This window comes from Micrasema longulum, unplaced genomic scaffold (genome assembly GCF_059751315.1).
Source record: "Micrasema longulum isolate JH-2025_06_02 unplaced genomic scaffold, ASM5975131v1 h1tg000920l, whole genome shotgun sequence".
In the NCBI taxonomy this organism is placed as follows: Eukaryota; Metazoa; Arthropoda; class Insecta; order Trichoptera; family Brachycentridae; genus Micrasema; species Micrasema longulum.
The window spans coordinates 83,032-97,569 of NW_028278111.1; the positions used below are offsets into that span (position 1 = coordinate 83,032).

The following is a 14,538-nucleotide window of genomic DNA, read 5'->3' on the forward strand; positions in this document are numbered from 1 at the left end:
TTACTTCTTGGCATAAACACTTGACCAATTTACAACTATGCTCTATTTTTGATAAATTTATTAATATTGTTTTAACTTTGCTGGAATTCTACTCGTCCATGCGCTTTGTAGCTGCACGATGATTGGTTATCTAGCTTTCATATATCAACTTTAAAATACCGTAAAACGGGGTTAAATTGCACCATCAAGGGTAACATTGCATCAAAAAAAAAAGTTTTTAGAGACACCTGTTGTCATTGCTACTAACAATAACTTATTGTTTCTCCAAATATTCAATGGATGTCACTTTTCACTCTTACCTAAGGTTATTTTCCATTCAATATGGTACTTTAGTACTGAGCGATTAGCGGTTTGGGTTGGTTGTGCAGTTTTTATGAATAATTTCTATAGGTAATTCTTATCACATCTTCAACAGTGTGTATCATTCTAAGGTGAGTAAAGTGGTTTCGTATGTTGAATTTTGTCATGTATTTGATAATACCAGTATTTCTTACTAAATTTACCAAAAAATATTCATATTAATATTTCCATGTCCATGTGGAATCTATTAAGATACTGAAGGAAAAAAAAGTGATGCAATGTCACCCCGCCCTAGGGCTTACTTTGCATCATTTTTCAAAAAATTATAGCTTGTATATGAAACTACAAAATATACTTATAACCACAAAAAAGTAAAGGAAATATATTATATAACCATGACATTTATTGTCAAAAACACTACTCATCTCCTCGATGAAAAAAATCATTATAGCTGAAAAGTTATTAAAAAGTGATGCAATTTAACCCCGTTTTACGGTACCTTAATTTTGTAAATGGGGTCTAGAATTCCAATCGTCTATGCGCTTAGTAGCTGCAAGAAGTGTTGTAATCTTACTCCTTTTTATTATTTTTTTTTTTTTTAGTATCATCAATACACTATATTTATTTGTCAATTTTTAAAATGTGTAAATGGGGGCTAAATTTATAACTTTCTAGGCGCTCTGTAGCTGCAAGACGTCCTGTAATCTAGCTCCTATCTGTTATAATTTTTGATTGATCTTAATTAAAAACGAGGAACTAGAATCCCAACCGTCCATGCGCTCTGTAGCTGCAAGACGTACTGGGATATTTATTAATTGTACAGCACCCTTGAGGTGATTTTCACAAAAATGGCGCTATATAAATGATCCAACTATAAATATATATATATACAGTGCCTGGACTGGTACCCGAAGCGTTAGACTGATTATATTACCTTCATGTAGCAAAATTGATCAAGATACGCTGCGATTGGTGTACCAATAGGTAGGTGATTTGGTTCAGCCGGATGAATCTCACCCACATGATAAAGGTTTCAGCTCCTTTACTTCGCAAAAGTCAACAGATGAAAGAATTAAGGAATTATGGATGTTTAAACATGGGCAGAATGGTGAATGTTACACAGTGTGTAAAGTGGGCACTTAAACCAGACAATGACAGGTCATAAGCCCTGTAAATGCCTAGACTTCCATATTCCCTTCTCAAAAATGTTTTTACTCTGTTGCAATAAATTTAAATATGAATTACTCCCCAGGGAGAAAATCCAGCCAGTCTGCAAGCATTTGAACATACTCAAACATTGTTGAAAAGCTATAATAATTATTTTGAAATATATTTTCAAAATACAAAAATACTGATAAAAATCCTTCAAAATACTGATAAAAATCACGAAGAATAAAAATTACGCATCTGTTTTTGGTGAAGTATTTAATTGACTACACGTGGCTTTTGTTTGCGAGAATATCAAATGACGCCCCATTTTTTATAATAAATATTGCATCATACCGCTTTGTTGGTTATGGTTAGCTTAAAGCAGAGTTCATACGAGGGCAATACAATAGACAGGACGATACTGTTCTGTCCCAGCCTTGACCGCGCAAGACGAGACAGTGGGACAATTCGACCGTAGTTTAAATACGTATAAGGTTACCATATGAAAGGCGTTTTTAAATGAAACGTTTTGGACACAATAGCAGCTACCACCTTCCCCCCCTGAGCGTAGTCTTTTACCGATTTATTTTTCAGAATCTGTCGATATTTTAACCTATAGTCCTTAAAATATAGCTTGATTAGAATGACAGTTGTCAGCAAAAGTGAGGACATAACTTTGTAGTAACGTCTAAAGCTAGGGTTTCCTAGGACAGCGGTGCCCGTATCTTAACGGCCGTAGTGAACGGTGATGCGGTGGACAGCCTTCGTAACGTCGACCAGAGAGGGGTTTCCTAGAGAAACGGTGTTAAATGGTGTTGATAACACCGTTTTCCTAGGAAACCACTCTCTAGGCACCGTTACGACGGCTGTCCACCGCATCACCGTTCACTACGGCCGTTAAGATGCGGGCACCGCTGTCCTAGGAAACCCTAGCTTAAGGAGTGATTTATATTGACACACGAAAAATCATTCGTATCTGGCATGTTAGTTTATTTTTTTTAATAAGCTTGCCATATAAATCAAAATAATCATTTAAAATCAGCTTTAAAACTAAAATAAACCTAATTATTAACGACGTTCTTACAAGGTTACGTCATTTTGCAAAAATGTAAGAGATGAGACAAATTGATCGATGTAAATCGATCGAATAAAAATAATTCATCCGTTTTTATTAATGAAAAAAGTATTTAATGTCTTATTTTTTAGTAAATGATTGTCTGAAACACACTATAATATGCTTGTTTTTACATTTTTATATCAATTTTCGGAAACAGAGTCTCATGTTTGCATGAAAAAACTGATAAAATCGATTTGATCGGTACATGATTAGTGATCAATAATTTCCCATCACAAGTGACATTAGTTTGACAGCTATCATTTTAATTAAGCTATGTTTTAAGGACTAAAAGATAGTCATTTTTCTGAAAAATCAGGCATTTTAGGCAACCTTTACACTACTGTACACAGTACAGGCATCCCTTAATTTTGAAGTGGTAACCCTAAACACTTTTTGTGAGATCATTGTGAACAGAGATTGGCCCTTTTCAGACATCCCGCGCCAATCCACCCGTCCCGCTCATTTCACCGGTTTCACCCTGCAAAAGGTGACACGTTGTGTATGCGTTTGTAGGATGAACGCGGTAAAGTTACCGGGCCGGGTGGATTTGCGTGTCATGTGTGTAAAGGGCCATATTCTGAATCAGCGGTGCTATTCTGAATTGCTCTTGCGGCCGAAGGAAACATTTTTATCTCGCTTATTAACATTTAAAAAAAAACATTTTGAAAGTGATATTAGGTTTTTTGCTGTTGCTCAAATAATAATAATCGATATTAGTTTATGCAACAAAACTAGTTATTTCCAGAACGATTCGATTATCGACCACCATCACTAAATAATGATATTTGCGTAGGGGAGATGGTGCTAAGTGGAACCGGTAGCTTGGGGGAGTTAGCTAGCTGGGGCCGTTTTAGCGACACTTCCGCTGGGACACAGATTAGGCACGTCCTTACTGCTATCAAGGCCCCACAGTACTTGTGTTTACCGTCGATACATTTACAAAGGGGATACGATCCTTATTGTAATTATTATTACAAGACATACGCCTCGCGCTTAGAGCCCAGGAGGGCGGGATAATCCACTTCGAATCAACACTACGGGAGAAATTTATGAAACATATAATAGACGCTTCAATACTAGTATTAATCGTTCATCAAACATTTATTTTCGTTTTGTAAAATAAACTTAATTTAAGCCAAAATCGAAAGATAAAATACCTATAGGTACTAACAAATTACAACAGGTATGGAGAATATCTTAAATAAGGGAATATGGAAGTCTAGGCATTTACAGGGCTTATCACCTGTCATTGGCTGGTTTAAGTGGCCACTTTACACACTGTGTAACATTCACCATTCTGCCTATGTTTGAACATCAACATTTCCTCAACTCTTCCGTCTGTTGACTTTTGTGAAGTAAAAGAGCTGAAACATTTATCATGTGGATGAGATTTATCCGGATGAACCAATTCAACCCTCGGGAGTCATTAAGACTTACAAATTGCAGCAGGTGAAATCCAGTCTTTTGTCTACAAACATTTGGACAAACTCAAATATTGTAATGAAACCAACTGGTCCGAGAAGAAGTTTAAAAATTGGAAAATTGTTTTCAGGCGTTGCCGAGTATGTGAAATAATTCAGTCAGATAAATCTCTTCACAACAATAAAGGTTTCAGCTCTTTAACTTCACTAAAATCAACAAATGTAAGAATTGAATAAATATGAATGTTCAAACATAGGCAAAATGGTGAATGTTACACATAAGCCATACGCTCTGTAAATCCCTAGACTTCCATATTCCCTTATTTAACCTATAGGTACTGCTGAAATGGCAATATTGACATATTTCATGATCGTTTAACATTTGCGAATAATTTCTTAGGATTGTAATGGTCAGCGCGTTAGCCTGCCACGCAAGAGGGCTTGGATTCGATTCCCGGCATGGTTGATATGAAATATTTATTTAAATGGGTGTTTTCACACTATAATATTTCATAGTCCCTTAACTGGTACCTGAGGCGTAATACTGATCATCTTACTTCAATGTAACAAAAATTAACAACATACGCTGCAATTGGTGTTCCAATGCAGTGCCTTATGCACCATTAGGTGCGGAAAGGGAATGATCATGGTAAAATCTAAAATAACGTCCTTAAACCAGGGTAAAAAAAATATTTCGTAACTTTTTTTGGAGCATTGTAATGTTGATCTACTCTGTGAAAAATAATTAATGTAATTAAAAATAAAAAACGACTTGATTTTAAGGGTTGCTACGACAACTTTTTTAGAAAACGGGTAGGAATAAATAATTAAAGCCTATTACAAAGAAAACTGTATTCAATAAACATGTGAATTATATTTACAGGAATTACAATTTTATCATCATTCCCTTTCCGCACCTAATGGTGCATAGGGCACTGCATTGGTACACCAATCGCAGCGAATCTTGATCCATTTTGATGATCAGTCTTACGCTCCAGGTATCAGTCCAAGGACTATGAAATATTCTAGTGCGAAAACACCCTTTTTAAAAAAATATTCCATATCAACCATGTCGGGAATTGAACCCGAGACCTCTTGCTTGGTAGGCAAACGCGCTGACTATTACACCACGAGGCCGACAATTTTATATAATATAATAATAATACACACATAACAATATGTATGAAATGTTTGCCCTACTTTAAGATTTAAATAAATAAATAAATAATATAAAAAAAGTTTTGAAAGTTCAAAGCTCGGGAACGACCCCTCAAAAGATTTTTTTAATCTGAAATTTTTATGAAAGTCTCTTTTTATATCATAGAACAAAATGAGAGGGTGTCCGGGTAGATTTTAAATGTTTATTTTTAGGACCACAGTAAGTAGAGCATAGACTATCGGACCATTTTTCTAATACCGATATTTTTCGATATTACAATTTCAAATACCCGGTATTTCGATATTTTTTCGATATTTTTGGTGAATATATTGAACTCTTAAAAATCATAATCTCATTTACTTCACTGCATTAAATTTTTAGGTTAAAATCGTCGTAAAAAAGATAATCCTGAAATTAAAAGTGTTTCAAAGTAAATCAACAATAATGATTTAAATTCACTGTTTAGTTTTAAGGTCTTCAACTATGTAAGCTTAGGTAGGTACATGTATTTTAAACGCGGCAGTATATCTTTAACCTAACAAACAAATACATTTCTTAAAACACAGTGTACTATGTTTTTTTTGACAAATTTAACAAAACGTCACTACAAAGATTATGAACTTTAAAGCAAGCCTGTGAGCATTAAATAAAATCAAAATAATAGTACGTATCGATACGTTAAAAGAGCCGGCTTTGTAGTCGCTCGGTAGATAAATACAGACAATCGTTAGGCATATCGTTTTGGCAAGTGTCAAAATTCTTTTAAAAATCATGTTCAAGCAAGCTTTTTTGCTTGAATTGTGATTTATTGGAGTTTATAATCGCTTTGAAGTGGGCACTTTCTATCATAGAAGCCTATTTAAAATATAAATGAGAACTATTTGAAATGTTATTGGCGTAAGGAATGCGAACTAATTGTTTTGTTTCGATCATATTATGATGTCGATATGACAAGTACGTAGAACATACCGAGGTAGGATACAGATAGTACAGAAATTAAGTATACCGTCTCGATATAGACAGATGAAGTTAGCGTTCATAATCGAGACACAGGAGGTCGATTAATCTGTCACCCCCCTCGATTATCTTATTGACGATTTCACTAACATAACTGCATTCTCTATTCACCCTTAGATGAAATTTATAAGAACGCAAATATTTCTTTTTCACTATTAAAAATTCTTGTATATTTTACACTACGGGCAAACAAAAGAAAATTCCTGTAAAAAAACAGGATCCGGTTTTCATAAAACAAATCATTTCCTTTCACCCCTATTTCGTATCTCGTTTCATCCCCTTTAGGGCGTATGGCAAACACTTAAAGAGAATAGAGTTTGTGGTACCAGTCGTGCAGTAGGGAGATGTGGGGTTCATATTGGGATAGGGGGTAGGGGGTGACCCGTGTAAACTAACAATGGAAGGATTGATTGCAATTAGGGACTAATGGGTCGGAATAAGATTTGTTTGAAGTGGCTTATGTAATACTGTACGGGCTTTTAAATATAAAAAAACAGTTTATGGTCCATATTATTTTATTTTATCTTCTTCGTATGATTGTGGTTAGCGTGTTGTTCGTATATATTGCTTGAGGTCCTGGCTTCGATTTCTGGGAGCGTCGACATGAAATATTTGTTTATAATGTGGTTTTGCACTTTTTTAATGTCTCTGGATTGGTACCAGAGTCTGTATTACAATAGGAAGTTAACATTTAGCTTTAATTTTGTCTACAAAGCAAAATTAAGTGTTCTTTATGAAAAATTTAAAAAATATTTTATTTATTAATTTACATACATAAGTTTATTGTACAAGTCTCAAATCCATGGGACTAAAAGTCCTGTGTTGAGATGGGACTAGCAATTAGTTGACACAGACACATGAGTATACCACCACAAATATAAGATCAGACACAAAAAATAATTGAAAAAAAAACATATTATATATGCCACATCAATATGGTTAACAGTAAACTTAAACATTCAGAAAATCATCAAGGAGTTTCCTACTCAAACCCCCCACCAAGGCTATAGTCTGGTAAAACCAACGCAGACTACAACCCTAAGGAAAATCCAGTCCTAAACTCCTCTCTTGAAAATAGTTTTTGTCCTTGAGAGCTTAATACGCTCTTCTAAAATATTGAACACTCTCGGTGCGATAAATAAGAGATGTCTCTGAGCGAAAGTCGTACAGGTTTCGGGTATGACATAATTCGTGCTCTGGGAAAACCTCGTACGGACATTTTGCTGAGACCTCTCCTTATTGTTCGACCACAAGTGTGTATAGTGCTTCTTTTAGGTACTTCTTTTTTTTATTTACAAATGTATACATTATTATAGGTTACCGACGAAGATACTTATACACATTCTCGTACCTACATAAATATCGATTTTATTTTACACTGTCTCAAGATGTATCGATTAAGATAGCGTTTGTAATCGCAGCCCTGAAGCGTAAAACTAATCACCTAACCTTCCTGTAACACACGATCGAGATACACTGCATGATTTTTAACAATGCTACGCCCTCTGCACCATTATTTTATTTAATTTAATGCCTCCGTGGTGTAGTGGCTAAGACGCTTAATTTACGTACCAAAAGTTCCGAGTTCGATTTCAGGGGAGAACACAAAAATCAAATGGGACTCTTCTCAATCTGTGTGTGTTAAAGCTATGTAGGTACGCCCAAAGTTTCAAATATTTAAATGCAAAACAATGTTAATGATTATGATAAAATTATAAATAAACTTATCAATGAAACTTCTTGGTTTAGTTTTAGTTTTTATTATTTTGACCAACGAGCGCTTTCGCCTAAGTAGGCATCTTCAAGACGTGAATTTTGATTACAAAGTTTACAGCTTTCAAACTATTCTTAAGAATACTATTCTTAGAATAGTATAAGAGCTGTAAACGTTGTAAACAATTCACCAGTCTTGAAGATGCCTACTTAGGCGAAAGCGCTCGTTGGTCAAAACAATAAAAAGTGAAACTATACTAAGAAGTTTCATTGATAAGTTTATTTATAATTTTATCAAAATCATTAACTATGGAGTTTTATCAAGAAATATCAACAAAAAACATCAATATTATGCAAAAAAAAAATGTGTTGTAGTTACGCCTATCACCATCATCATACCCCCACTCCCAATGGTTCATAGAGCACTGCATCAGTAAATTTAATGCAGCGTATTTCGATAATCTGTTACATGAAGGTAATCAGCCTTACGCTTCATGTGCCAGTCCAGAAACAATGAAATGTTACAGTTCAAACAACTTTCAGATCAATATTTCACATTCACCCTGCCAGCAATCGAACCCAGAACCTCAAAAAATTGAAAAAAATAGTAAAAAGATAGATAGATAGATAAGAAAAATGTTTGATTTGAGTGTTTTGACTTTAGAAAGTACAACACAATGCGTGGCCTGAGGCAAAGAACCATAGAAAAAATGACAGAATTTGATTTATTCCATAGAAACAAAAATTTTTAGTGTTGAAACGTGTGTACCATAATAGATTTTAACTTTAGTTTAAACCGATATCAAGCAAACCGATTTCCAGTTATTTATACTTTAACTTTTATCTACGGTTATTTTTAACTAAAATAAGGCAACACCATTTTGAATACCTGTTTACCATTCTCCCAATTTGAGTATCCATATTTATTTTACTATCCTAATACTGTATCGTTTTACAGAGTCGCTGCCCTGACAGGATACGAACCACAAGACCTGATAGAGAAGACACTTTACAACTTCATCCACGCCACGGACATCCTTCACATGAGATATGCTCACTTTACTCGTAAGTTTCCTGCAAACTGTTTTGCTGTTTTCTGAAAGTCTATCATTTACAGGTCTAAATATTGTCCATTTTATTTGCAGTACTTTCTAAAGGCCAAGTTACTTCTAAATATTACCGGTTCCTCACTAAAGGCGGAGGATGGGTGTGGATGCAGAGTTACGCCACCATTGTCCACAACTCCAGAAGCTCTAGACCTCACTGCATCGTCTCTGTCAATTATGTCCTTAGGTAAAGATACTTATTCATTTTTCTTCCTTTTTTTTTCACATCCGCTTCTAAGTGGAGCAGTGGTCATCACCTGACGTCTCCAGGAGACCGTTTCGCTAACCAACACTCTCGCCTGCTCCCAAGTCAATCCCGCGTCTTTTAGATCCACCGTATAAAGCCGAAAGATCGTCGGCATTCCAGGACGGCGATAGCCCGCAGGTGTGAAGAAGAAGTAAAATGGGTTAAGGTTCTCCCTCAGGAGAACATGTCTTAGCATCTACAGCACGTGTCCAAGCCTGGTCCACCGCCGCATCCTCAAATTGCTCGTTATAGGAGGTTGCTGGGTTTAAAAAATTACCCAATTTATACATTCAATGTGGTTGTTTTTATTTGTGTATTACTCAATATGCTTCCACGGTTGGATATTTATTTGTTTATTGTAAATACTACTAATCAAATAAAATATAACTAAACAAAATAGAAGCTAGGACAAAAAAAAAATTACTACCTCAAGACTAGATCCGGTCTATCTTAGTGATTTTTTAAATCTATAAAGACTTACACCAAAAGAGTCCAGATCTTGTCTCGAGTTTACAATACGACACAATCGGAGCATTGGTGCATGCAAGCCATAGTTTGTGCAGTGTTGATCAAGGAACAGCACATTACTATTTCGCAATTACAGCTGATTAGAACATTGAATGCCACTTGTTCCAGTAACGATGTTACATCAATTCAGTAAATTAAACACAAAAATGGAGTCAATGTTACTTCTACGTTTTTGAAAACTTGAGATTTTTAACATTGACACCATTTCTCCGAAAATGTAGTCTGCCCTCTCCTCGAGGCCAATCATATGGTTATGCTGTATCCCAACTCCCAACTCCTGACTAAATACACCGGGCTTCGATTGAATACGTGACTTTTTATACATCGCATAAAGTGTTTTTTTTATTTTTTTATCCAGGAGTTGCTTTATTATTTACCTTGCTTATAATATATACAAGGTTTATATTTCAAAAGTGGATTTTTCTGCAATTAAATTTCTTTAAATTTATCTAAACTGTTGGGAGGCATGTACTAATGTGGGCCAATCAGGAACTTCTCAGCATTTGCTCATTTGGAGAGGAAACCACTTCAAACTCTTCAGAAGAAGCCGGCCTATTGACAGTTGTCAACCGGCCTTCCGTTCCACCAGAAGAGTGCTCGACATTTTGTTTCCTACTTCTGTTTATTTTACCAATTGCCTGCACTATATTTATCATGTATGATACTACCTCTCGTGTGAGTTCTTTCGCATAAAGTGTTTAATTAATTAGTGTAATAAGGAATTTTCCAATGTTTTTTTATGCGATATGTTAAGATATTTAAATTAAGCTAATTTCTGCGCTCTTTATGGAAGAATAAACACATTTTCTTATAGAAAATAAGGTTTGATTTTAAAAACAGTTAAAAATGACTGTTAACTTCCCATTGCAATCGAAGCCCCGGTAGCTTATAATGACTTAAATTTATCAAATACTAGGCACAATAAAATCTAGTTATTTTTTGTTTGTTAACAGTGACATCGAAGCGAAAGAACTCCTTCTAACATCTGAGCAAGGATCAGCACCGTTAGCGTCTCCTACGGCTCCTGCATCGATAGAAATCCAGAGTCCCCCAGTTTGCGATAGCATACCACCGAGACCGCTACAGAACCATCACAGCCATCAAGATCACCAAATCCACCAAGTCAATTCGATAGACAAATTTTCCGGAGAGTTCAGCGATTCTGGGAGCGGTTTCCACTACCCAGAGTACCCAGTCGAACTGCTGCAAGATCTCGGGAACCAGGTGCCGAATGACGGAGGCTACCACGAGCTGTTTTACAATGGAGGGTATGGGGACACGGCCGATCACAGCAATCTGTCGCATCAACAGAGGCCTTTCTCCGCGGGGTCTTCTTCTTGCAGCTCTGCAGAGAGCGCAGATGGGAGACTGTTGTTGAATCTACCACCCGCAGCAGGGTACTGCCAGGAAGAAGGGCATTTCCAACAGCTGCAGTGTTACAACCATCAGCCACCGCCCCCGGCTTACACGAGCGTCATCGTCACGACCACGCAACAGTACCAACACCCCCACGGTATCAACGATGAGTATGTCTTGGGATGATAAAAGTGACACGCGGACAATTGAATAAAGACGCTTATTCGATCTTGCTGGTCAGGATTTTCAAACGTACAAATTGCATAATTTATTAATAATATATAATTAGTTTAATTGTTGTTATCGTATCTTGAAACTGTTTGATAATATGTAAAGACGCGTTTGCAATCTGGTGCTGGCGTAGAATGTTGTAGATACCATAGAAAGCCCGTAAGACCAATGTTGCAATAATCCGACAATAGGGAAATAACTCATTATTTTAGGTGAATGTTACACAGTGTGTAAAGTAGCCACTTCAACCAGCCAATGACAGGTCATAAGCCCTAGAAGCCTAGACATCTACAGGGTGTTCTTTAAACCCTGTCACATCCAAAACCACGATGATCAGTATGAGCAAGAAGACATATTGGCACATTAAAATATTTTTTTAGAACGAATAAAATTTTACAAAAATAAAATATCAAAAAAGCAAATGGTTGCCTACTTCTGCAGGGGTGAAACGAGGAGGGGGAAGGGGGAGTCTGATACTGCGCCGCGCTCCCCTCACTTCTGGGGCAGAAGTAGGAAACTATTTGTTTTTTTTAATATTTTATTTTTAAAAAAAATCCTTGTTCTAAATATTTTTTAAATAAGCTAATATGTCTTCTTGCCCATATTGATCGTCGTGGTTTTGGATGTGACAGGGTTTAAAGAACACCCTGTATATTACCTTCTCTAAAATGTTCTTCATCTCTGTTGTAATATGTATAGGTAAATCATTGTATTTTTATCTTGATTAACTGGTAAAGTTTGTAACAAATTTGAACTCGTAGAATAAATGCTTAACTAAAAACGATATGAAAAGATATACATATTAAAAATACCCATGCAATCCATACAAATATTATTTTTAGTCGTTTCCTCTTGTCACCAAGGTCGTGATCACGTTGGCATGAGGAAAGCACGTCGTCAGGGTCCTCCTCTATCCGCTTCTGGAGACCTCCAGAAGAGACGCCCGTCGCTTCTGTCACCAAGGCGTCCATCTTACAGGAGTTCTTCCGCAAGATCGAGTTTCCTCTTCCCGTCCTTGAACTCGTGAAGAATTCACTTCTCTCTTTTCTCAAATCAATGAAGAGCATATTAGTACTTCTGGATAACTTTCTTGCTTCCAGATTACAGAGATCTCCTACAGGCAGCTCTTCTCGTTCGGCAACGAGCAACTGTTCCGTGTATGTGGGCACCGCCAAGGAGACTGAAGTCCTCAAAAGCACAATCACAAATAACTATCGACGTTCTAATAAGCGACGTGATGACAATTTCTCACCATGGTTGTTTATCGCATTCGCGATCACAATGCAACATCCGTGATCACCTAATATCGAATGTCAAATATTTACGCTTCGCGACGTATAATCCTGCTGCGCAATCACATATTTGAATTTCACCGGTGTATTTATTTATTAGTGTGTACACGGTAAAAATGCATTTTATAAATATAAACATAAATGCATTTAATTTACATAACAGTGTTCTATTACAAAATTATGAAATAATATAAAAACAATATATCTGTACATATTACACAGTTGTTTTATACTAACATTTTACAACAGAGATGAAGAACATTCAAGAGAAGGTAATATAGAAGTCTAGGCATCTACAGGGCTTATGACCTGTCAATGGCCGGTTTAAGTGGCCACTTTACACACTGTGTAACATTCACCATTCTGCCTATATTTGAACATATATATTCCTTCAATTCTTTCATCTGTTGATGTTTGTGAAGTTTAAGAGCTGAAACCTTTATTTATGCGGGTGAGATTCATCTAATTCAAAATAAAGGTTTCAGCTCTTTAACTTCACAAACGTCAACAGATGAAAGAATTGAAGGAATATAGATGAATGGTGAATGTTACACAGTGTGTATAGTGGCCACTTAAACCAGCCATTGACAGGTCATAAGCCCTGTAGATGCCTAGACTTTTATATTACCTTCTCTTGAATGTTCTTCATCTCTCTTGTAAAGTGTTAATATAAACAGCTCCCCAGGGAGTTGAATCCAGTCATTGTCTACAAAAATTTGGACAAACTCAAAATATTGTGTTTTATACATTAACTTTGAGAATTTAATACTTGACATACTTAGGTAAAAAAAATAAAAAAAATAAAGATAACGCAGTATATTCGAAATATTAAGAATCATAAATCATTGATTTGATGGGATTGTTGCAATGTATATTGAATACCCTAGGTATAATACTAACTGTCTCCTGATACGAGCTCAGAGGTTATCAACTGTATTAAAAATAAAACATTAAAAAAACAAAATAATAAACCCTTAAAAAAAATTAATATTAAAAATTATTATTTTTTTATTTTTTTTAATTATTTAAAAATTAAAATAAAAGAAACAAAAAAATATATATAAATAAAAGATTCTAAAACTGCTATTCTTAATTAATTGATTATTTTTTTATCATGCTATTCATTACCTTTAGCCAGTGGTTAGCAAGCCAAATGTAAAGAAAAGCAGTCGTCATAGTAATTGTAATGAAATTTTCACTTTTTTGTATTAGATATTCCTTACTATTTTGCAAATGCAATATATTGTATTATTTTTTATAGTAAACACCAATTTTTTGCCAGTGAACCATATTTATTTACCAGAAAAAAAAACTGACACACGCGTTGACTTATGACCGCGATAACTTAAGCATGTTCATTATTGTTCATTGTGATCGTTCAAATGCTTAGCATGTTTTTAAGCACGTCGATAGTTATTTGTGATTAGAATACTGGAGATAATCAATATTTACGCAAATTCAAGAATTTGCCACGGCGTGCTTCACCTTATTTACATGTTCTTAATTTAGTTTTGCGAAATTGATAGATTCGCACCTTTTTACTTTTCGTTAATTAATGTAGGTAAGTTTGTGTAAAATAAGTTGTTTTTACGTAGGGTAACATTGACAGCTTTTAACCAATGACTTATCAAATAAATAAAATACGAAAAATATGTGGTGGAGAAGGTTTTCAGTAACCATGGACTGATTTGGAATGTGATTGTTATTTATAAACTTAGTACTAAATATACTCCTTTTTTTTAAATCATAAAATAAATCTAATTTGATAGTTTTTGTAGGTTAAAAACTCGCTTGTAAAAAGGTTTGATAATTATTATTGTCCTAGACAATGTTTGCATACACTAGATTTTATTTTGTAACTACAGTTTTTCTTTTTTATTTGTAAATTTAATATAAATATTA

At 35.1% G+C, this 14,538-nt stretch overlaps 1 protein-coding gene across 1 annotated transcript in view; it reads left to right on the forward strand.

Moving 5' to 3' along the window:
- sim (bHLH transcription factor single-minded) overlaps positions 1-11,653 on the forward strand; it is a 42,286-nt gene extending 30,633 nt beyond the window's left edge. Inside the window, exons 5-7 of the mRNA XM_088231803.1 lie at positions 8,835-8,941; positions 9,022-9,169; positions 10,711-11,653. Of these exons, the coding sequence (XP_088087929.1) occupies positions 8,835-8,941; positions 9,022-9,169; positions 10,711-11,299 (844 nt within the window). The 3' untranslated portion in view covers positions 11,300-11,653. The remainder of the gene's footprint in view (positions 1-8,834; positions 8,942-9,021; positions 9,170-10,710) is intronic.
- The last annotated feature ends 2,885 nt before the right edge of the window (positions 11,654-14,538 follow it).